The sequence below is a fragment of the Jaculus jaculus genome, chromosome 9 (genome assembly GCF_020740685.1).
Source record: "Jaculus jaculus isolate mJacJac1 chromosome 9, mJacJac1.mat.Y.cur, whole genome shotgun sequence".
NCBI classification, from domain to species: domain Eukaryota; kingdom Metazoa; phylum Chordata; class Mammalia; order Rodentia; family Dipodidae; genus Jaculus; species Jaculus jaculus.
In genome coordinates, this window is record NC_059110.1 from 98,750,106 (window position 1) to 98,773,329 (window position 23,224).

At 42.0% G+C, this 23,224-nt stretch overlaps 1 protein-coding gene across 1 annotated transcript in view; it reads left to right on the top strand.

Moving 5' to 3' along the window:
* Tex14 (testis expressed 14, intercellular bridge forming factor) overlaps positions 1 to 23,224 on the top strand; it is a 114,791-nt gene that overhangs the window by 43,161 nt on the left and 48,406 nt on the right. Inside the window, exons 11-17 of the mRNA XM_045158643.1 lie at positions 1,384 to 1,574; positions 2,123 to 2,273; positions 5,109 to 6,007; positions 13,632 to 13,735; positions 15,978 to 16,066; positions 19,929 to 20,120; positions 22,067 to 22,164. Coding sequence (XP_045014578.1) covers positions 1,384 to 1,574; positions 2,123 to 2,273; positions 5,109 to 6,007; positions 13,632 to 13,735; positions 15,978 to 16,066; positions 19,929 to 20,120; positions 22,067 to 22,164 — 1,724 coding nt within the window. The remainder of the gene's footprint in view (positions 1 to 1,383; positions 1,575 to 2,122; positions 2,274 to 5,108; positions 6,008 to 13,631; positions 13,736 to 15,977; positions 16,067 to 19,928; positions 20,121 to 22,066; positions 22,165 to 23,224) is intronic.

Sequence of the window (23,224 nt, forward strand, 5' to 3'; positions counted from 1 at the left end):
CAGCAATCCTCCTACCTCTGCCTCCCAAGTGCTGAGACTAAAGGTATATTCCCACATGCCTGGGTCCCAAAGTTTTATTTTATTTTTTAGGGGTGGTGGTGGTTTCGAGGTAGTGTCTCACTATAGCTCAGGCTGACCTGGAATTCACTATGTAGTCTCAGGGTAGCCTCAAATTTACAGCGATCCTCTTTTGCCTCCCAAGTGCTGGGATTAAAGGTGTGCGCTACCACCCCAGCAGGCTTTTGTTTGTTTCAGATGACAGTGTTTACATATCTACAGACTGTAGGTGTGATTTTGTACTTATTCCCAGAGGCCAATCTTCCCCTCATAAGTCCTAGAGGCACATCATAGAGATATTTAAATTTTTTTTTTAATTTGAGAGTGACAGACATAGAGAGAAAGACAGATAGAGGGAGAGAGAGAAGAATGGGCGTGCCAGGGCTTCCAGCCTCTGCAAACAAACTCCAGACGCGTGCGCCCCCTTGTGCATCTGTCTAACGTGGGACCTGGGGAACTGAGCCTCGAACCGGGGTCCTTAGGCGTCACAGGCAAGTGTTTAACCGCTAAGCCATCTCTCCAGCCCTCTTTTATTTATTTATTTATGTGTGTATGCATGTATAAATGTATATGTATATATATATGTGTGTGTGTGCATATATGTATATATGTGTGTGTATATGTGTGTTTGTGTGTGTATATATATATATAATTTTTGTTTTTGAGGTAGGGTCTCTCTGTAGCCCAGGCTGACCTGGAATTCACTATGTAGTCTCAGGCTGTTCTAAATTCATGACAATTCTTCTACCTTTACCTCTTAAGTGCTGGGATTAAAGGTGTGTGCCACCACACCCATCTTATTTGCATATATTAATTACACATAGTAATGAGCTTAGTTATGTCATTGTCATGCAGGTATATAGTATATATATTCACTCCCATTACCCTTTCTTGTCCTCTCACTGATTCCCTTCCTCTTATCAACTAGTACCCCTTCTACTTTCATATCTTTTTTTTTTTTTCCTGGAGACCAATGAGTTAAATTTGGGCGGCTTACTAGAATATGGGTGAGGGGAGGTAATATGATGGAGAATGGAATTTCAAAGGGGAAACTGTGGCAGGGGGAGGGAATTACCATGGGATATTTTTTATAATCATGGAAAATGTTAATAAAAATTAAAAAAAAAGAATATGGGTGAAAATTTATTTACAGAAGCATGTAAATCCACACCTGTGAAGATATCACTACAGAAAATGTCTCTTCCTCCCTTGTAATAAGTAACTGCCAGTAGTTAATGGGAGGGGCATGCCTTTGTGAGCCCCTCCTTTCTCCTCCCTCCACTTATTTTTTAACATTGTTCCTTTCTATTGCTTTTTCCTTTACAGACAATATACCCTGGAATGGTGTAGATGGCTCAGTCATTAAAGAAGCCATCGTCTTGGGAAACTATTTAGAACCTGATGCCAGGCTCCCAAAACCTTATTATGATATTGTTAAGTCAGGTATCCAGGTCAAGCAGAAAGACCGAACTATGAACCTACAGGATATTCGATATATTCTGAAGAATGACTTAAAGGCAAGTCTTGAAGTTGTTGGAGGTTTGTTTGGGATCATCCATCAGGGAGGCAGGGAGTTAAAGATCAAGAAGAAGCCAGGCCCCTACGTTTTAAAAAGGTTTGGAAGTGAGCACAGCGGTACGTGCATGTCATTCCAGCACTGGTAGGGGATAAGAAGGAAGGCCTGGAATCAGTAGTTTGAGGCCAGCCTGGGCTAAGTACTGAGACCCTATTTCAAAAAAAACTATAATTTTAGAAATACTCATTATGTTATACTCTTTCTGTGCTTCTGAGAAAAGCCTTTTTGCTTAATAACTTAGAACAGGCCTCATGGAATTGAGGAGGGGAACTAGGGAGCTTTGCTGTAGGGGCATAATGAAGACTAGATGAATAGCAATAATAATATAATAATTAGAATAACAATAAATTTGCTAATTAGAGCTATAATCAGGCTATATAATATGAGTAAAAGGCAGTTTATCTTATATCCATGGAACAGTTTCTAAAATACAACTGATACTTAGATGATTTCAGCTATGTTCTTGACAGTATTTTCTGTTTGTTATAGGAGCTTACTGGAGCCCAAAGAACTCAGCCAACTGAGAACCCCAGGGTGCAGAGATATGAACCCCATTCTGACGTTAATGTTTGTCTAGGACTAACTTCAGAATATCAAAAAGATGTTCCAGCCTTGGAAATCAAAGAGCTAAAGGAAATGGGTATGGTCTGAACTCACAGGTTAAATATTACTTTGACAACAGTGTGTTGTTTATTTAGGTTGTTTTAAGACAGAGTCTCATAGCCCAAGCTGGCCTCTACTTAGGATCCTTCTGCATCCACCTCCGAAGTGCTGGAACTGTGGGGTGTGCCACCACAGGGGAAGTTCCGTGATTTTGGGAATCACATGTACTGTAATTACATGAAACCTATGCTGAGAAAAGACCTTAAGAGCCAGGTATGGTAGCAGAAGTAGGAGGGTCTCTGAGTTCAAGGCCAGCTTAGGGCTATAGAGTGAGTTCCAGGTCAGCCTAGGAGGAGTGAGAACCTACTTAAAAAAAAAAAAAGAAAAAAAAGATATATATATATATATATGGTATATATATATATATATATATGGTATATATATATACACCTTAGGGAAAAACCAGTGTCTTTAAATTAATAAGTTTTAGCCAGGCGTGGTGGCACACACCTTTAATCCCAGCACCCAGGAGGCAGAGGTGGGAGGATTGCTGTGAGTTTGAGGCCACCCTGAGACTACATAGTGAATTCCAGGTCAGCCTGGACTAAAGTGAGACCCTACTTTGAAAAAACAAAACAAAACAAAAATTAGTAAGTTTTTTGGGCACTATAAACCTCAAGAGTCTGTCTTTACCTCTGTCTGTTTTGAGGCAGATCTTGCTTCCTGCTGCATTTGCCAGGCTTTCTGGCCTGTGAGCCTCGATTCCTCTTTTTCCACCTCCCTTCTCACTGGAGGCACATTGGAACTCTAGTCACTAATGATGTTTCACATCCAGCTTTACATGGGCCCTGGAGCTCTGAACTCAAGTTGTCAGACCTGCACAAGGGCTTTGACCCACTGTCTGCTAACCAGCAGGGCATGGTGGTCTGTATAAATATAATCCCACTATTTGGGAAGCTGAGACAGGAGTATCACTTAGCCACGGAGTTTCACACGTGAGTATCACACAGCAGAGGCCATTTTGAGCAACCTAAGGAAACTTCATCTCATAAAAGGCTTATTGCACTCACAAAGCTTAATGCCATCAGATAGACTCTTAAAATTTCCGGGTGCTGTGACCACTCAGGATTATAGGACTTGCTACAGAATTGGAATATAGGCCTTCAAATTCCAACCTGGTCACATTCGTTTGGACTCCTCTAACAGTTAAGTTTTTTTGTTTTTTTTTTTTTTCGAGGTAGGGTCTCACTCTGGTCTAGGCTGACCTGGAATTCACTATGTAGTCTCAGGGTGGTCTTGTACTCACGGTGGTCCTCTTACCTCTGCCTCCGGAGTGCCGGGATTAAAGGTATGTGCTACCATGCCCGGCTTTTCAGTTAAATATGTTTTAAACACTATAAATGAAGCTTAGAACATTCCCCACTGGATCTGATCACCATATCCCCAAATTTCTGTATCATTCTATGCCAAAATGGCAACTTTGGGTTGGGGAAATGTCTCAGCAATTAAAGAACACTTGCATACAAAGCCTGAAGGTCTGTATTTGATTTCTAAGTACCTTGTAAAACCAGATGTACAAAGTGATGCATGTATATGGAGTTTATTTGCAGTGGAAAAAGAGTGTGGGGCATACCCATTCTCTTTCTCTCAAGTAAATAAAACATGTTTTTAAAATGGTAACTTTTGGGGGCCTGGAGAGATGGCTCAGTAGTTAAAGGTACTTGCTTGCAAAGCCTGATGGGTCAGATTTGATTCCCTAGCACTCATGTAGGGCCAGACACACAAAGTGGTGCATGCATTTACAGTTTGTTTGTAGTGGCAGGAGGCCCTGGACTGCCTATACCCACTCTCTGTGTCCAACTCTCTCAAGTCTCTATTTCTTTCTCAAATAAATAAATAAGCAAAAATATTTTTTTTTATTTATTTGAGAGGAACAGAGAAAGAGCCAGAGAGAAAAAGGATGGGTGTGCTAGGGTCTCCCGCCACTGCAAACAGCACTCCAGATACATGTACCACCTTGTACATCTGGCTTATGTGGGTACTGGGGAATTGAACCTGGGTTCTTAGGCTTCACAGGCAAGTGCCTTAACTGCTGAGCCATCTCTCCAGCCCCCCAAATGGTAACTTTCACCTAGGTTAGAAATAAACCTCTCTTGACTATATCCAGTTTTCCAATATAGGATCTCACTTCCCTAGGAAGAGAGGTAGGAAAATAAAAGCTTTTATTCCGTGTTATTGTGCCTCTTTAAAATTTTTATATTTCCAGGCATGGTGAAGCACACCTTTAATCCCAGCACTCGGGAAGTAGAGGTAGGATGGTCACTGTCACTTTGAGGCCAGCCTGGAACTACAGAGTAAATTTTAGGTCAGCCTGGGTTAGAGTGAGACTCTTCCTTAGAAAACAAACAAACAAAAATATTATTATTATTTTTTTGTTTGTTTATTTTTATTTATTTATTTGAGAGGGACAAACAGAGAAAGAAAGAGGCAGACAGAGAGAGAGAGAATGGGTGCACCAGGGCCTCCAACCACTGAAAACAAACTCCAGACATGTGCGCCCCCTTGTGCATCTAGCTAACGTGGGTCCTGGGGAATCGAGCCTCGAACCAGGGTCCTCAGGCTTCACAGGCAAGCGCTTAACCACTAAGCCATCTCTCCAGCCCCCAAAATATTATTATTATTTGCAGGGTCTTTATGTAGTTCATGCTGGCGTCTAACTTGGAGTTCTCTTGTCTCAGCCTCCCAGGTACTGTGATTATAGGGGTGTGTGTCACCACACTCAGCTCTTCTTGTGTCTCTTGAGCAGTCAGTGCTGCTTCCCTTCTCAATATGATCAGTTTAATTAGTTGTGTATTGCTCCTGTTCCTAACAGGCAGTCAACCCTGTTCACCAAGAAGCTCCTCTTCTCCTACGGAGAGAACAAGACTAGCCCCTCCTCAGGTCCTGGATCCAAGTCCTGCAGCCCAGGAACCTCAGAATTCAGACATTCCTTCTCCTGCCCCAGTTTTGGAAGAAGAGGCCAGGAGCCCCAGCACAAGCATTTGCAGCTTTGAAATCAATGAAATCTACTCAGGATGCTTGAACTTGGGAGCTGACAGAGAGGAAGAGCACCCAGGAACAGCTTCTTCTCCCGAAGGGAATACCCTAAGCCAGGATGATGAACTGCAGTCCCTGGAAGAAGCACTTGGCAGGATGGAGAGAGAGGGGCACTGTTTTTGTGAAGAAGACAGGGGCGATTCAGAAGCTGACACAGACCTCTCCTTTGAGGACTGGGACTGGCAAGATGACTCGCTTAGCTCACTCAGCCTGTCTCAGCCAACTACAGAAGCCAAGGGCAAAATGAGCAGCTGGTCCAAGACTGATGAGTACACTAGCAAATGTGTGTTGAATCTAAAGATTTCACAGATAATAATGCACCAGAATATTGAGAGGTTGAGAAAACTTGAGCAGGAAATGGATGAACTTGAGCTGAAAAAGAAGGAACAGGAGGAGCAATGCAGGATTTTGTGGGATGCTTCAGTAGAGTTTGCAAATGCCAACTACTCTTTAGCTGTGGGCCCTCCATCCTTGACTTACAACCCTCCTGTCATGCAGCTGCCAGGGACTCAGCAGTCAGATGAAAACTGGGTGACACTTGAAAGGTCTCCAAGAGCTAAAGACTTTCAAGAGGGACATTTTGTCAAAAGCCCTAAGAAACAAAGTGGCTGTGACTGGAAGCCTTTCATTCAAGTCTCTGAAGAAAGTGGAGCCCAGTTAGAGGAAAGCAGTCAGGTAAATCAAAGTGGGAAGAAGGACAAGCCTGAGCAGGATCCTAAAACCACCATTGTCACCTTTATGTAGGGACTGATGAATGCAACTAGCCCATAACAGCTCATGGCTTTGAGAAATAAGGTCTCTATGATAGAATGCCAAGGCAGATATTCTCTAACCTCCATTCTACAACATTAGTTACTCATTTTATTTATTTATTTGCAAGGAGAGACAGAAAGAGAAAGAGAATGATCGTGCTAGGACCTCCAGCCACTGCAAATAACCAGATGCATGCATTACTCTGTGCATCTGGCTTTATGTGGGTACTGGAGAATTGAACCTGGTTGGTCAAGCTCTGTTGGCAAGTGCCTTAATCACTGAGCCATCTCTAACTCCTAACCTCCATTCTAAACCCTGCTTAAAGCCCATGTCCATCTCTACAAATTCATATATATTATGTTCAGCCACACAAAATTCTCTTTTGTAAGTAGGTATTAGTAATTTCACATAGTTAATCTTATTGTATAAGATATTTTGGACAAGTGTTAATCAGTCTTTACTAAACACACTGGAAAAGCATTGACTCTGTACTTTGGCTTGCTTTTACTTTTTCAGACAAGTTCTTGCTATACCTCAGACTGTCTTATAACTTTCTCCTTTTAAATACTCATTTATTTATTTGCAAGCAGAGAGGGATAGAGAGAAGACAGACAGAATGGGTGTGCCAGGGCCTTCAACTGCTATAAACGAACTGCAGATGCATGTAGCGCTTTGTGCATTTGGCTTTACGTGGGTACTGGGGAATCAAACTCAGATTGTTAGGCTTTGTAGGCAAGTGTCTTAAATGCTGATCCATCTCTTCATCCCCTATTTTAGAACTTTCTATGCCGCACAGGCTGGCCTTGAACTTGAGATGCCTCCTGCCTTAGCAAAGTGGTCATATTACATGTGTGTGCCACCATACCTGTGACTTTTATTTATTTATTTTTTGGTTTTTCGAGGTAAGGTCTCACTCTAGCACAGGCTGACCTGGAATTCACTGTGTAGTCTCAGGGTGGTCTCGAACTCATGGTGATCCTCTTACCTCTGCCTTCCGAGTGCTGAGATTAGATTAAAGGCATGTGCCACCACCCTTACCACACCCAAGTTTGTTTTTTTTTTTTTTTTCTGAGGTAGGGTCTCACTCTAGCCCGGGCTGACCTGGAATTCACTATGGAGTCTCAGGGTGGCCTCGAACTCACAGCAATCCTCCTACCTCTGCCTCCCAAGTGCTGGGATAAAGTATGCCACCATGCCTGGCCCAAGTTTTTTCTTAAATATTAATTTATTTACTTATTTGAGAAAGATATATATATATATACATATATATATATATATATGTATGTATGTATGTATTGACAGAGAGAGCGGGTGGAGGGGGGAGAAGGGTGTACCATAGCCTCTAGCCCTGCAAACAAACTCCAGATGCATGCACCATCTTGTACATCTGGCTTACATGGGTCCTGGGAAATTGAACTTAGGTCCTTTGGCTTTGTAGGCAAGCACCTTAACTTCTAAGCCATCGTAGCCTCATGAAAGCTGAAATTAACCTCTAAGAGTCAGGTGTGGTGGCTCATGCCTTTAATCCCAGCACTTGGGAAACAGGGGTAGGAGGATTGCCATGAGTTCGAGGTCACCCTGAGACTACATAGTGAATTCTAGGTCAGCCTGGGCTAAAGCAAGAGCTTCCCTCAAAGAAAAGTAGCCTCTTTTTAAAAAATGTTTTATTTTTATTTATTTATTTGAGAGAGAGAGAGAATGGGCCTACCAGGTCCTCCAGCCACTGAAAACGAATTCCAGATGCATGAGCCACCTGTACATCTAGCTAACATGGGTCCTGGGGAATTGAACCTGGGTCCTTTGGTTTTGTAGGCAAGCACCTTAACTTCTAAGCTATCCCTCCAGCCCAAAAGTAACCTCTTACATGTGAGTCCTGGGCTGACAGGATGGTTCAGTGGGTAAGAACACTTCCTGTGCAAGCATGAGACCTGAGTTTTATCGCTAGTACCCACATAAAAAGCCAGGCTTGGTTATGCATATCTGTAACCATAGTACTAAGGGGTCAGAGACAGGTGAATTGCTAAGACTCACTAGTCAGCCAGTCTTACTGACAAATAGAGTTCCAGGTTCAATAAGAGACTGTCTCAAGTACATATGGTGAAAAGGTGATAGAAGAGGATACCTGATGTCCTTCTGTGGCCTCTGCATGCACAGAACATGCATGTCTGCACACACCTGCTTACATCATATACACTCATGTGCCATACAACCACACATAGTGCACACAAATACAACAAAACATAAGTGAGTCCTGGTTCTAGTGCAGTGTTACATCTACTTTCTTTTGGTAAAAGAAATTTACAAGGTCTTTGGGAGGCTGAGGTAGAAGACTGACAAATATGAGGTCAGCATAGATTTCATAGTGAGACCTTTTCTCACAATAAATAGAAAAATAAATAATTCACAAGGCCAGTCTAAATTCACTTTAATTCCTGGTGGTGCATCATGGAAACTATCTTTTACTACCTATGACTGCATAAAACAATTATACCAAGCTGAGCAAGGTGGATTATGCCTGTAATCCTAGCACTTGGAGGTTATGGCGGTGAGTTTGAGGCCAGCCTGGTCCACAAGAGTGAAACCCTATCTTGAAAAAAAGAACACTTTTTTTCTTTAACAAGTTTTGCTATTTTAGGGGCTGGGGAGATGGCTCAGCAGTTAAAGGCACTTGCTTGCAAAAGCTGTTGGCTCAGCAGTACCCATGTAATTCCAGCACTTGGGAGGTGGAGGCAGGAGGATCAGGACTTCATCCTCAGCTACAAACTTTGAGACTAGCCTGGACTACATGAATTCCTTCTCAAACAAACAAACAAAAAGAAAAGAAAAAAAAAAAGGAGGGCTGGAGAAATGGCTTAGTGGTTAAACAGGCTCTTTTGCAAAGTCTATAGCCCAGGTTCAATTTCCCCAGAACTCACATAAAGTCAGATACACAAAGTGGTGCATGTGTTTGGAATTAATTTGTAGCAGCAAAAGGCCCTGGTATTACCATACTCACTTTTTCAAGTAAATAAATAAAAATACATCTTAAAAATTTACCATTAGGTGCTTGAGAGATGGCTAGCAGTTAAGGCATTTGCCTACAAACCTTAAAGACCCGGGTTCAATTCCCTAGTACCCATGTAAAGCCAGATGCACAAGGTGGTGCATACATCTGGAGTACATTTGTAGTGGCTAGAGGCCTTAGTGTGCCCATTCTCATTATCTGCCTCTTTCACTCTCTCCCCACTTTCCCTTTTGAAACTCCATTCTCCATCATATACCCTCCCCATCTCAATAAGTCTCTCTTTTATTTTGATGTCATCATCTTTTCCCCGTATTATGATGGTTTTCTGTAGGTAGTGTCAGGCACTGTGAGGTCATGGATATCCAGGCCATTTTGTGTCTGCAGGATCACATTGTAAGGAGTCCTACTTTTTCTTTGGCTCTTACATTCTTTCTGCCACCTCTTCCGCAATGGATCCTGAGCCTTGGAAGGTGTGATAAGAGATGTTGCAGTGCTGAACCCTCCTGTCACTTCTTCCCAGCACCGTGATGCCTTCTGAGTCATCCCAAGGTCACTGCCATCTGAAAGAGAAGATTGTCAACCTTAAGTGAGAGTAGCATTAATGTATAGGTATGAACATTAAGAGAAGTGCTTACTGGGCAGTTTGATCAGCATAATATATATATACATTTAGCCAGACAGCACTTCTAAAAAATATACTGAAGCTAGACATGGTGACACACATGTAATACTTGAAGAGGCTTATATAGGATTGTGAGTTGAAGGCCAGCCAGCCTTACATAGTAATGACCCTATCTCAAAAAGCACCTCCCAAATAACAGTAACAACACCTATTATTATTATTTGTAGTTGCTGTTTTTGAAGCAGAGTCTCACTCTAGCCCAGGCTGACCTGGAACTCATTCAGTCCCAGGCTGTCTTTGAGCTCACAGTGATTCTCCTATGCCTGCCTCCCAAGTGCTAGGATTAAAGGCACGTGCCATCATACCCAGCTTCACACTTCATACTTCATTTAAAAATTTTTTCAGTTTATTCTTTTTTTAAACTTGGCTTTTCAAGGTAGGGGCTTCACTCTGGTCCAGGCTGACCTGGAATTCACTATGTAGTCTCAGGGTGGCCTCGCACTCACAGTAATCTTCCTACCTCTGCCTGCCGAATGCTGGGATTAAAGGTGTGTATCAACACACCCAGCCCTTTAACTTTTTTTTTTTTTAGTGTATTTTTATCTATTTATTAGGGAGAGAGGGTAAGAGTGGGTATGTCAGGGCCTTTAGTCAGTGCAAGTGAACTCCAGACACACATGCCACCATGTGCATCTGGCTTACATGGGTTGTGGGGAATTAAACCTGGGTCCTTATGTTTCTCAGGCAGGTGCCTTAACTGCTAAGCCATCTCTCCAGCCCCATACTTCATTTTTTTCCCCAGCCTTCTTAACTTTTATTATTAAATATAATGCAACAGTTTATTTAGATGGTTAAAATAAATACAGAAGAAAGGTCACAAAAATTAGACATGCCTCAACAGTGTGTTGTATATTAAATGTATAAATGAATATACCAGTGTGGTGCTTAACTGAATATCAAACTAAAGCCTAACTGCAGCACTCAACTGTGCATGCTGCTTCAGCACAACACACTTTTATATACATCTAAAAGTTGTCAAAAATAGTTGCTGCAAAGTCAGTCCTTGCATGTAGTTTTAGTTTAAAAGTTTTCAGGGCTGGAGAGGTGGTTAAAGTGCTTGCCTGCAAAACCTTACTGCCCAAGTTCAATTCCCCATTACTCACGCAAAGCTAGATGCACAAATTGATGCATGCATCTGGAGTTCATCTGTAGTGGCCAAAGCCCTTGGTGTGCCTATTCTCTCTGTCTCTCTCTGCCTGCAAGCAAGCAAGCATGTAAGCAAACAAACAAGCTTTTTTAAAAAATTATTTTAAAAAGTTTTCATAAACATCTGAAATACTAACTTTATTTATCTGTGAGCAGAAGGAGACAGAGGAGGAGGGAGGTAGAGAGAGAAAGGGAAAAAAAAAAAGAAAAAAAAGAAAAAAAAAAAAGAGAGAGAGGGAGAGAATGGATGCTCCAGGGCCTCTACCCACTGCAAACCAACTCCAGATGCATGCACCACCATGTACATCTGGTTTATGTGTGTTCTGGGGAATTGAACCTATGTTCATAGGCTTCACAAGCAAGTGCTTTAACCACTAAGCCATGTGCCACCTTGTGTATCTGGGGAATCAAACCATGGTCCGTTGGCTTTGCAGGCAAGTGCCTTAACTGTTAAGCCATTTCTCCAGCCCTATTTATCATATTTTTACAGCATTCCCATGATAAGTATTGTTATAGGACTGGAGTTATAGGTGGGATTAGAACTCCCCAGGCTCACGACTCTCAAGCCTTGGGGTCTTACCCGTGTTTAGCAAAGAACTGACATAGACACTGAGTAGAAAAAGTTATGGAGGATTTATTAACAGAAAGAGAGAAAACAGAGAAGAAAAAGTAGGAAAGCTCCTAAGTTAAGAGGAATTTCACCTCTCAGGGGAGAATAAAGTGTGTGTATGTATGGAGGGGGGCTTGAATCAGGTCCTTTTATGAGGTGGGCATCCAACTAGGATGCATCTTATTGCCAAGTCTCAGTGTATACAAAGCATCTTGATTGGTTGTTGGGCCCAGGAGGATTGCTGACTCACGAAAGGGCCTCTCAGTCGTGCTAAGCCCCAGAAAAATTGAGGATGAATCCAGAAGCTAATGATGTCGCCTAACACCATCTTGGATGAGACTGAATCAGACTGGAGTTTTAGTCCCATCAGAGCAGCGTGGCATCTATGTTTCTTTGGACTGGTTTCTAGCTGACTACCTACAAAAGACCTGTCTTGCTCCTACTCTGTGTCAATATGACTGTCCTTACTTTGTGGGTGAAAAAACTGAAGTGGAGGACTTGTAGTACATTAGGCTGGAGAGATAGTTTAACAGTTAGAGACGCTTGCTTGCAAAGCCTGAAGGTCTGGGTTTGATTCTCCAGTACCTACATAAAGCCAGATACACAAAGTGGCACATGCATCTAGAATTTGCTTGCAGTGGCAAGAGACTCTGGCATGCCCATTTTGTCTCTCTTTGCAAATATATAGTCTTTGCAGTATGTATGTATGTATGTATGTATGTATGTATGTATGTATGTATGTATGTATGTGGTAAGGCCAAGACTAGAATCCAAGGCCCAGACCTCCTGCCATGAAGATCTCTGCCTTTATATTTGTATAGGGAGGAAATGATCATAAAGTTGTTTGGATCTGATGTTTCTCTCTTTTGGGACATTTAACTTTTTAAAAATTTATTCATTTGTTTATAAGAGAGAGAGAGAGAGGAGAGAGATTGGACACACCAGAGTCTCTAGCCACTGCAAACGATCTCCAGAGGTACTCGCCACCTTGTGCACCTGGCTTATGTGGGTTTTGGGGAATTGAACCTGGGTCTTTAGGCTTTACAGGCAAGTGCCTTAACTATTAAGCCATCTCTCCAGCCCAGTTTTTGTTTTTGAGGCTGGTCTCCTCCTAGACCAGGCTGACCTGGAATTCACTCTGTTGCCCGGCTGGTTTTGAAATCATAGTGATCCTCCTACCTAAGCCTCCAGAGTATTGGGATTTATAGATATAAACCACAATGCTTGATTGATTTCTTTCTTGTTTAAAAGCATTGTTTCATTGGGCATGTTGGCACATGCCTTTAATCCCAGCATTTGGGAGGCAGAGATAGGAGCATTGCTGTTGAGTTTGAAGCCAACCTGAGACTACATAGCGAATTCCAGGTCAGCCTGGACTAGAGCAAAACCCTAACTTGAAAAACAAAACAAACAAACAAACAAACAAATATGGTTTCACTCTATTTCAGGGTGGACTTAAATTTGTAACCCAGTAGCTTAGGCTAGCCTCAAACCTATAGCAATTCCCTTGCTTCTGCCTCCCCAATTCTAGAATTACAGGTATGCACTATCATACCTGGCTTCTCATTTCTTTTCTTTTTGAGGGGCACTAGCCACTGTAAACCAACTCTAGATGTATGTGCCACCTTTTGCGTCTGGTTTATGTGGGTACTGGGGAATTGAACTGGAATCCTCAGGTTTTGCAGGCAAGCACCTTACTGCTAAACCATCTCTCCAGCTCCCCCCTTTTTGTCTTTTTTTTTTTTTTCGAGGTAGGGTCTCACTCTAGCCCAGGCTGACCTGGAATTCACTATGTAGTCTCAGGGTAGCCTCGAGCTCACCACGATCCTCTTACCTCTACCTCCCGAGTGCTGGGATTAAAGGTGTACGCCACCACACCTGGTTTGTCTTTTTTTTTTTTTTTAATCTGGACTGGGTTCATTGTGGGGGGCAACATTTTGGGGTAAAGTTTAGAGATGGGTTACTAGAACATGAAACATGCAAAGGAAATTATCAAACTATCATTATGATAGGTCTGGTTATTTCTATACAATAGCGAAATGTGGCAATGTGAAGGTGAGAAGAATTCCCTTGTCATAACACTGAACCGTGTTTGTTTTTTAAGGTGCCAACTCTTTTTGGACCTGGAAAGCAGAACACTAGTGAGCAGTTGCCACCCACTCAAGAAGCTAAGGATAGTTTGGAAAGAAGTGGCAACCAAAATAGTAGGTGGGTCAACATTTTATTATTCTTTGTGTCACTGTGCCTCTAGACTGTTAAGTGTCCCTGAGACCATTTGCTGATGTCATCTGTCTAATAACAAAGGGATTGTGAGTAATAAATATGAGCAATGCAGACACAGATTATGGCAGCTTCTCTCCACCATGTGAGTTGAAAGAACAGTGTAATGGAAACTTACAAGTGACATCACAGGCAAAATGGCTGACACATCAAATCAGAACTCAAAAGTTGGTAAAGCAATTTGACTTTTCAAAACTCTGAGCCAGGCATGGTGATGCATGCCTTTAATCCCAGCACTTGGGAGGCAGAGGTAGGAGGATCCCTGTGAGTTTGAGGCCAGCCTGAGACTACATAGTGAATTCCAGGTCAGCCAGAGATAAAGTGAGACTCTACCTTGAAAAACCAAGAAGAAAAAAACCTCTGGTTTTTAAATTTTAAAATTATCTATCTACTCATATATTTAAGAGAGAAAACATAGAAGCATAGGCATACCAGGATTTCTATTTTTTTTTTTTTTTCTTTTCCAAGGTAGGGTCTCACTCTAGTCCAGGCTGACCTGAAATTCACTATGTAGTCTCAGGCTGGCCTCGAACTCATGGTGATCCAATGACCTCTGCCTCTCAAATGATGGGATTAAAGGCATGCACCACCATGCCCGGCCATGTCAGGATTTTTTGCTGCTGCAAACAAGCTCCAGACACATGGTCCACTTTGTGTGTCTGCATTTACATGGGTACTGGGAATCAAACCCAGGCCATTAAGCTTTGTAAGCAAGTGCTTTTAACCACTGAGCCATCTCTTCAGCCCTTCTATGTTTTTTGCTTTCTTTTTTGTGGTAGGGTCTCACTGTAGCCCAGCTGAGGTTCTAGAGGTAGGGCCTTGCCCAGGCTGACCTGAAAATCACTATGTAGTCTCAGGGTGGCCTCAAACTCACTGTGATCCTCCCTCCTACCTTTGCCTCCCAAATGCTGGGATTAAAGGCCTGCACCACCATGCTCAGCTATAAGGATTCTTGATAGCTGTTGACAAAAAGCTCTTTAAAAAAGCTGATCAGAGTTGACCACCTGGCTGGGAGTAGTGCGTTCTGGAAATAAGGAGTCCATATCAGTGTCACAGATCACTCACTTCTAAAGAGTTATTTTAGTAGATGATATACAATCTGGGATACTAAGAGGAAAAAACGACTTTATTTCATAGATGAGGAGATCTGGTTCAGAGATATTGATGTTTGCCAAAATCATACAGCTAACCTAGCAAGTCAGGATCCAGAACTCAGAGAGACTACCTAAAGGTTTCAGAATGTTGCAGGATCCTGATGTCTTAAGACCAGTTACAAGGATTAGTTACTGTGCTTTCATGTGACATTCTGGTGGGCCTGGTCTAGAGAATTCTGATAGAAAGGCCAGGAACAGAACTGTCATATGAACTCTCACTGTGCTTTGTCTTATTGGGGAAGGGTAGACTCTAGCAGAAAGGATAGGCTTCAGTCTGATGAACCTTTAATTCAGGTTTCTTCTAATCCCCAAACTTCCCAAGAGCATTGTGTTGTTAGACTCATGAAATATGAACTTGGAAACTAAAACAAAACTTTTTAAAAAATGTTTATTTATGTGTGTGTGTGTGTGTGTGTGTGTGTGTGAGAGAGAGAGAGAGAGAGAGAGAGACAGAGGGAGCGCAAGAGAGAATGGGTACGCCAGGGCCTCTAGCCACTGCAAACAAACTCCAGATGCATGTGCCACCTTGAGCTTTACATGAGTACTGGGAATTGAACCCCAGTCCTTAGGCTTTTCAGTCAAGCATCTTAACTGCTGAGCCATTTCTTTAGCCTTAAAAAATAATTTAAAAAATAAAAAAAAATCTTTTCAAGAACTTCTGGCCTAATGTTTTTCATCTCTCAGCAAGGAAAAGCCTACAGAGTCAATTGTCCAAGTCAAAATCATACAGCTAAATCGTGGACCCTTCCCATATCAAGCCAGGCATGGGGACCTTCTGGGTAATCCAGCTCAAAGGTGGATTCTACCTGGCAAGGGGTCCTTGTGGTCTGAATGCTGGGGAGTCTAATGTCCTCTGGTGGTGGGTAGGGGTTAGTGCAACTCCAGGATAGGTTTAAGGAGTCAGGATGGGCTCTGGGTGAGTTGGGCTGGTGGATTTTAAGTTCTCTTGAGAACTTGAAAAAACTGATCTGTTTCTGTCTACCTTGCTCTCATCTTTTCACAATGATGCAACTCAGGATCAATATGGAATCTGTGTCTTCTGAAAGCTATAATACAAAGTCAAGAAATAATGAAGATGATGGAGAGGCACATGTAAAATGGAAAAGTGAGTATGGCCATACTCATTTGTTTAGTTAGATATTCATCCATCCACTTACTGTTTTTTTTTTGTTTGTTTGTTTTGAGGTAGGGTCTCACTCTAGCTCAAGCTGACCTGGAATTCACTGTGTAATCTCAGGGTGGCCTTGACCTCATGGCGATCCTTCCACTTCTGCCTCCTGAGTTCTAGGATTTAAAGGCATGTGCCACCACACCTAGCCATTCATTGTGGGTTTTTTTTTAGATTTATTTTATTTTATTTTTATTTTTAAAATTTTTATTAGCATTTTCCATGATTATAAAAAAAAATCCCATGGTAATTCCTTCCCTGCCCCCCCACTTTTCCCTTTGAAATTCCACTCTCCATCATTGTGTTTTGAGACAGGTTCTTGTTATATAATTTAGGCTAGCCTCATACTTGTGATTCTCCTGCCCTCTAAGCCCTCTAAGGTGCAGGAATTAGCAGGTATGCCCTACCATGCCCAGCTGTTAAAATGAAAATTAAAGTATATTTCTTTTTTTCATATTTTATTTTTATTTATTTGTTTGAGAGAAGAAAAGAAGGAGAGAGAGAGAGAAAGAGAATGGAAACTCCAGGGCTTCCAGTCACTGCAAATGAGCTCCAGATGCATGCGCCACCACCTTGTGCATCTGGTTACGTGGATCCTGGGGAATTGAACTGAGGCTCTTTGGCTTTGCAGGCAAGCACCTTAACTGCTAAGCCATCTCTCCAGACCAGTATATTTCTTTTTTCTTTTTTTTTTTTTGGTTTTTCGAGGAAGGGTCTCACTCTGGCTCAAGCTGACCTGGAATTCACTATGTAGTCTCAGGGTGGCCTCAAACTCTCGGAGATCCTCCTACCTCTGCCTCCTGAGTGCTGGGATTAAAGGCGTGCGCCACCACGCCCGGCTCCAGTATATTTCTTTTTTAAAAAATATTTTTAGTTTTATTTATTTATTTGAGTGAATGAGAATGGACATGCTGGGGCCTCTTGTCACTGCAAATAAACTCCAGACACATGTACCACTTTATGTGGGTACTAGGAAATTAAACCTGGGCTGGTAGACTGTGGAAGCAAATGCCTTTAACCACTGAGTAATTTTCCCACCCTATTTTTTTTAATTTTTTCCTTTCTTTTATTTATTTGAGAGAGACAGAGTGTATGAGTATGGGCACACCAAGGTCTCTTGTTGCTGAAAACGAACGCCAGATGCATGTGCCATATGTGCATCTGACTTTATATGGGTCCTGGGAAATCAAACTTGGGCCAGCAGGCTTTGCAAACAGCACTTTTAACCACTGACCAGTCTCCCCAGCTCTCTTTTGTGTTTTCAAAGTAGGATTTCATTCTAGCCCAGGCAGACCTGAAACTGTAGTCCCAGGGTGGCCACTAACTCATGGTTTGTTTGTTTGTTTTCCTGGTTAGTTAACATCCCCTTTGCTGATATTGCCTGCTTTCTTTTCTTTCTTTTTTTAAAAATACTATTATTTTTATTAACAACTTCCATGATTGTAAACAATATCCCATGGTAATGCCCTCCTTCCCCCACTTTCCCCTTTGAAACTCCATTCTCCATCATATATCCCCTCTCCCTCTCAATCAGTCTCTCTTTTATTTTGATGTCATCATCTTTTCCTCCTATTTTGATGGCATTGTGTAGGTAGTGTCAGGCACTATGAGGTCATGGATATCCAGGCCATTTTGTGTCTGGAGGATCACGTTGTAAAGAGTCCTGCCCTTCCTTTGGCTGTTACATTCTTTCTGCCACCTCTTCTGCAATAGACCCTGAGCCTAACTCATGGTTTTTTGAGGTAGGGTCTCACTCGAGCCCAGGATGACCTGGAATTCACTATGTAGTCTTAGGGTAGCCTCAAACTCACAGTGATCCTTCTACCTCTGCCTTCTGAGTGCTGGGATTAAAGGTGTGTACCACCACACCTGGCTTCTATTTATTTGTTAAAAAAAATTTTTTTTTGAGGCAGGGTCTTACTCTATCCCAGGCTGACCTACAGTTCACTCTGTAGCCCCAGACTGACCTCAAACTCACGGCAATCCTCCTACCTCAGCCTCCTGAGTGCTAGGACTAAAGGAGTATGCCCCTTCCATGCCAGGCTTATTTAAAAAAAAAACAAAAAACATTTTAGCCAGGCATGGTGGTGCATGCCTTTAATCCCAGCACTCGGGAGGCAGAGGTAGGAGGATCACTGTTAGTTTGAGGCCACCCTGAGACTACATAGTGAATTTCATGTCAGCCTGGGCAAGGCCCTACTGCAAAAAGACAAAAGAAGAAAATATTTATTTATTTGTGTATGTACATGTATGTGTGTGGGGCGAAACTCCTTGCTGCTGCATCACTTTTTATGTCTGGCTTTACATGGGAGGGGAATTGAACCCTGCCAGAGGCATCACAAGCAAGTGCTTTAACCACATGAGCCATCTCCCCAACCCCTGACATCTGTTTCCTAACTTGCATTATTATTCATTTTGCTTTATAGTGCTGGAGATTGAACCCCAGGGCCCTGTGTATGTTAGTCAAGCACTGTACAACTGAGCAACATTCCCAGTACACAACCTCTGTTGCCCTATTTAGAATCATAACAATGTCCTCCCACATTTCTGTTCCATGAAATCATCTTTTAAAATAAAGCTCTGCTGATTACAGACACCAGAAGGAAAATACTTTCCCTATTTGTAGACTAGACAGGAAATGCCTGTATTATCTCTATAAATGTGTATTAACAAATTGAATAAAACAAAATACAATATGGATATTTAACATATAAATGTTATTAAAATGGAGAGCATGCAATGCCATTGTTACATATTCTCTGGTGAATATCTTTTTATGTTTTGTTTTATAACCTTAAAAGGATATATTTTCTGGATTCTTTTTTCAAGGTAGGGTCTCACTCTAGCCCAGGCTGACCTGGAATTCACTATGTAGTGTCAGGGTGACCTTGAACTCTCCACAATCCTCCTACCTGTGCCTCCAGAGTGCTGGTTCTAAAGGTGTGTGTCATCATGCCCAGTAGAGTTTATGTGTGTGTGTATGTGTTTGTTTTTAAATGTGTGTCTGTGTCAGGGTCTCTTGCCCCTGCAAATGAATACCAGATGCTTACATCAGTTTTTTTCAAATTTATTTATTTTATATATATATATATATATATTTTGGTTTTCCGAGGTAGGGTCTCACTCTAGCTCCAGCTGACCTGAAATCACTATGTAGTGTATACACACACACACACACACACACACATATAGGGAGAGAGAGAGAGAGAGAGAATGGTTGCACCAGGGCCTCTAGCCACTGCATACAAACTCCAGATGCACGCAATACCTTGTGCATCTGGCTTACATGGGTCCTGGAGAGTTGAACCTGGGTTCTTTGGCTTTGCAAGCAAGTGACTTAAGCACTAAGCCATCTCTCCAACCCAATGTCTTATTTTTTTTTTTAATACTGGTAATATGAACATTTGAATGAAAACAGGTGTCTAGGTGTACACCCCCATTCCACACCCTCTCGAAAAGAACATATGAGCTCAATATAGTGTAGAAATGTTAAACTTTATAGGCTGGTGATTTCAGATGTAATCCTTCTCATTAAATGAGTAAGAGGGGACATCTATTCTATTGCCTTCTATTCAAATTTAACAGCACAGGCTATTGCGTGGGTTGCTAACTGAAATGACCTTTTCATACTCTGTCATCACATCTCTCATCCTTCACTTAGAGGCAAACACAGCAAGCTAAAGATCAAAGCACTCATTGTTACAGTGTAGCTAAAATAGGACCACATCTATTTAGGATGAAAGCTTTTGTTTCTCTTGCTCGCAGTGATGTTTTAAACCCTGCTTTCTCATGTGCCCAGTGGCGGTGAAAGAAATGGCAGAGAAGGCAGTTATGGGTCAGCTCCCAGTACCTCGTTGGCATCCTCAGAATAGTTTGCCTTTAAAGAGTGACGTTGCAAATAAGACAGCTGAGCCTCGGCTGCCTCCTTCAATTTCATCCCTGGAGAACTTGGATTGGCATGGCAGACAGCTAGACCCTCAAAGCTTCACCGGTAAGTTCGTTTGGAGAAACTGGGCTAGGTGAACTCTATTCATTTTTTCATTCTCAAAAACATGTAAAAATGGCCAGGTATGGTGGCACATGCCTTTAATCCTAGCACTTGGGAGGCAGAAGTAGGAGATTCGCTGTGAGTTCAAGGCCAACCTGGGACTACAGAGTGAATGCCAGGTTCACCTGAGCAAGAGTGAGACCCTATCTCAAAAAAAAGAAAACAAAAAAAAAAAAAGTGTAAAAGCCTAGTATCTTTTCTTTGCTTGATCCTCTTTCTTTCCTATTTTTCTGAGACCCTTGAGTTCCAGGGGAGAGTATCAGACTCCACTGTATATCTTACTGGCCAAGATAGCCAAAGATTCATGACCTTTTTCTGTTATTGAAACAAGATCACTTTGTCCATGTAAGAGACTTTCCATGTTTGACCTTAGTCCTGGCTCTAAACTAGCAAGGAGTCAAACTTTTCTTACCTAAAGGTGGAGGTGGGCCATCATTTCTTACTGCCTGTTTCTTTGTTCTTGAGACAGGGTCTTGCTGTATAGTCCAGGCCTGGATCTTATTACCCCTTGCCTCAGCCTCCTGAGTGTGGTACTTACTGGTGCATAATACCATACCAGACCTTCCTTTTTCTTTTCATTACATTGTAAAGTGGAAGTAAGTCTACTGAGTCCATGCCAGAGGAACCTAGTGACAGATGATATTTATTGTCATCAGCTTGTAGACTAATAGACTAAAACTGTCATATAGAATAATACACTGTGTTTACTTCACAGATGCTTGTGAGTTAAAGAAAAGGACAGCCAGGTGTGGTAGTTCATATCCATAATCCCTATACTCAGAAGGTTGATGTAGATAAGTTTGAGACTAGCCTGGGGACTACAAATTGAATTTCAAGTCAGCTGGGCTAGAGTAAGACCCTGCCTCAAAAAAAAAAAAAAAAAAAAAAAGGAAAAGAAAAGAAAAAAGGACACCTAAAATTGACATTTACTGTGTGCAGAAAATCAGCTGGCTTTTTTCTTTATGCTTCTTTCAAAATAAAAAAAAAAAAAAGAAGCTGGGCATGGTGGCATGTAATTTTAATCTTAGCACTAGGAAGGCAGAGGTAGGAGAACTGTTTATGAGTTCAAGGTCAGCCTGGGCTTCAGATGAGCCTGGGTTAGAGTGAGACCCCCTACAGAGAAAGGAAGGAGGAAAGGAAGGAAGGGAGGGGGGAGGAAAAAGAGAGAGAAAGAGGGAGGGAGGGAAGGAAGGAGGGAAGAGCTAGACATGGCTGTTTACACCAGTAGTCTCAGGACTTTGGAGGAGGAGGCAGAAGGAATAGCTGTAACATAACAAGTATGAGAACAGCCTGGGCTACACAAAACCTTGTCTCTGCACCACCACCCCCCCAAAAAAAAAAAATAAGAAAAAAGAAAAAGGACTGGCAAAAGAAAATCAATTGGCTTGGGCTTTTTTTTTTTTTTTTTTTTTGGTATTTAGAAGTTATTGCTTGTCAAGGTCACATGTGAATGGGTGGTCAAAAGGGATAGAGGGGTGCTGGCTGTGCAGCTCATTTGGTAGAGTGCTTGCTTAGCATTTATGGAACCCTGGGTTTGCACTCCAGCACTACATAAACCAGGCAGAGTGGCACATGTCTGTCAGACCAGCACTCAGGAGGGAAAGTGGAGGCGGGAGGATCAGAAGTTAAAGGTTATTCTTGACTATACACTGAGTTTAAGGCCATCCTGGGTTATATAAGACTCTGTCTCAAAAAAAAAGTAGGGGAGAATGTATGATCCATGGCTTCATTTTAGGGCCAGGCTAAACTAACAGTCTCTATTCTTCATACTGAATTTAACATACGGAGCATGAGTATCCTTTGCAGACTATGTATGTATCTCATATATTGTCCTTGTCCTGCTGAGTATCATGGAATGACTGTGGCCCTGATTTTGTTGTGATCACTAGGTGTCAAGTATTTACCCAGAAACCGTGAGCAGCCAGAGCATAGTGAAGCCTCTCAAACAAGTTGTGATACATCTGTGGACATTGAGAAATCTTACAGCGTAAGTAATATAGCCTGGAGAGCCAAGACAAACTCAAGGAACTAATACAGTAGACCTGAATTGTTATGTATTACCACACCAAAATAATATCTGTACAAGTTAGATATACTAACTATATAGGGCATAATCATTTAAAGAATATAGACAGAGCCAGGTGTGGTGGTATACACCTTTAAGGCCAGCACTTAAGATACAGAGGTGGGAGGATCACTGTTAATTCAAGAGGCCACCCTGAGACTACATAGTGAATTCCAGGTCAGTCTGGACTAGAGTGAGACCCTACCTCAAAAAAAGAAAAGAATATATAAACAGAGGTTTAATCCCAGCACTTGGGAGATAGAGGTAGGAGAATTGCTGTGAGTTCCAGGAGAGCCTGAGACTATATAATGAATTCCTTGTCAGCCTGGGCTAGAGTAAGACCCAAACAAACAAACAAAATCTCTGTATATAGACAACATTTCAGGTTAGACAAGACTATGACATAGCAAGGCCTTGTCTGAAAAAAAAAATAAACAGTAAACACAATATAAACAACAGTTGAGAATGACACAATAAGAAAATACAGTAGTGATAAGACAGAAGGTCTGGGCTGGAGAGATGGCTTAGTGGTTAAGACACTTGCTTGCAAAGCCTAGGGACCCAGGTTCAATTCCTCAGTACCCATATAAGCCAGGTGCACAAGGTGGCACATGTATCTGGAGTTCATTTTCAGAGGTTAGATGCCCTGGTGTGCCCATTCTCTCTCAAATAAACAAATAAAATATATATTTTTTAAAAAGACAGAAGGTGTTATTTTTTCAGAAGTGCCTTAACCATTAAGCCATCTCTGTAGCCTGTGAACATATTTTTTTGTGTGTAGTATATACATGTGTTTGTGCACAGATAGATACACAGGCCCTGTGCACGTGTGTGCAGGACAGAGGAGAATATTGTCCTCTGTTGATCATCTCTTTCAGATGGAGTCTCTCATTGAACTTGTAGCTGCTGGTTTTGGTCAAACTGGCTGGCTAATGAGCCCCAGCAATTTTGTCTCCATCTCCCAAGGACTGGGGTTACAGGT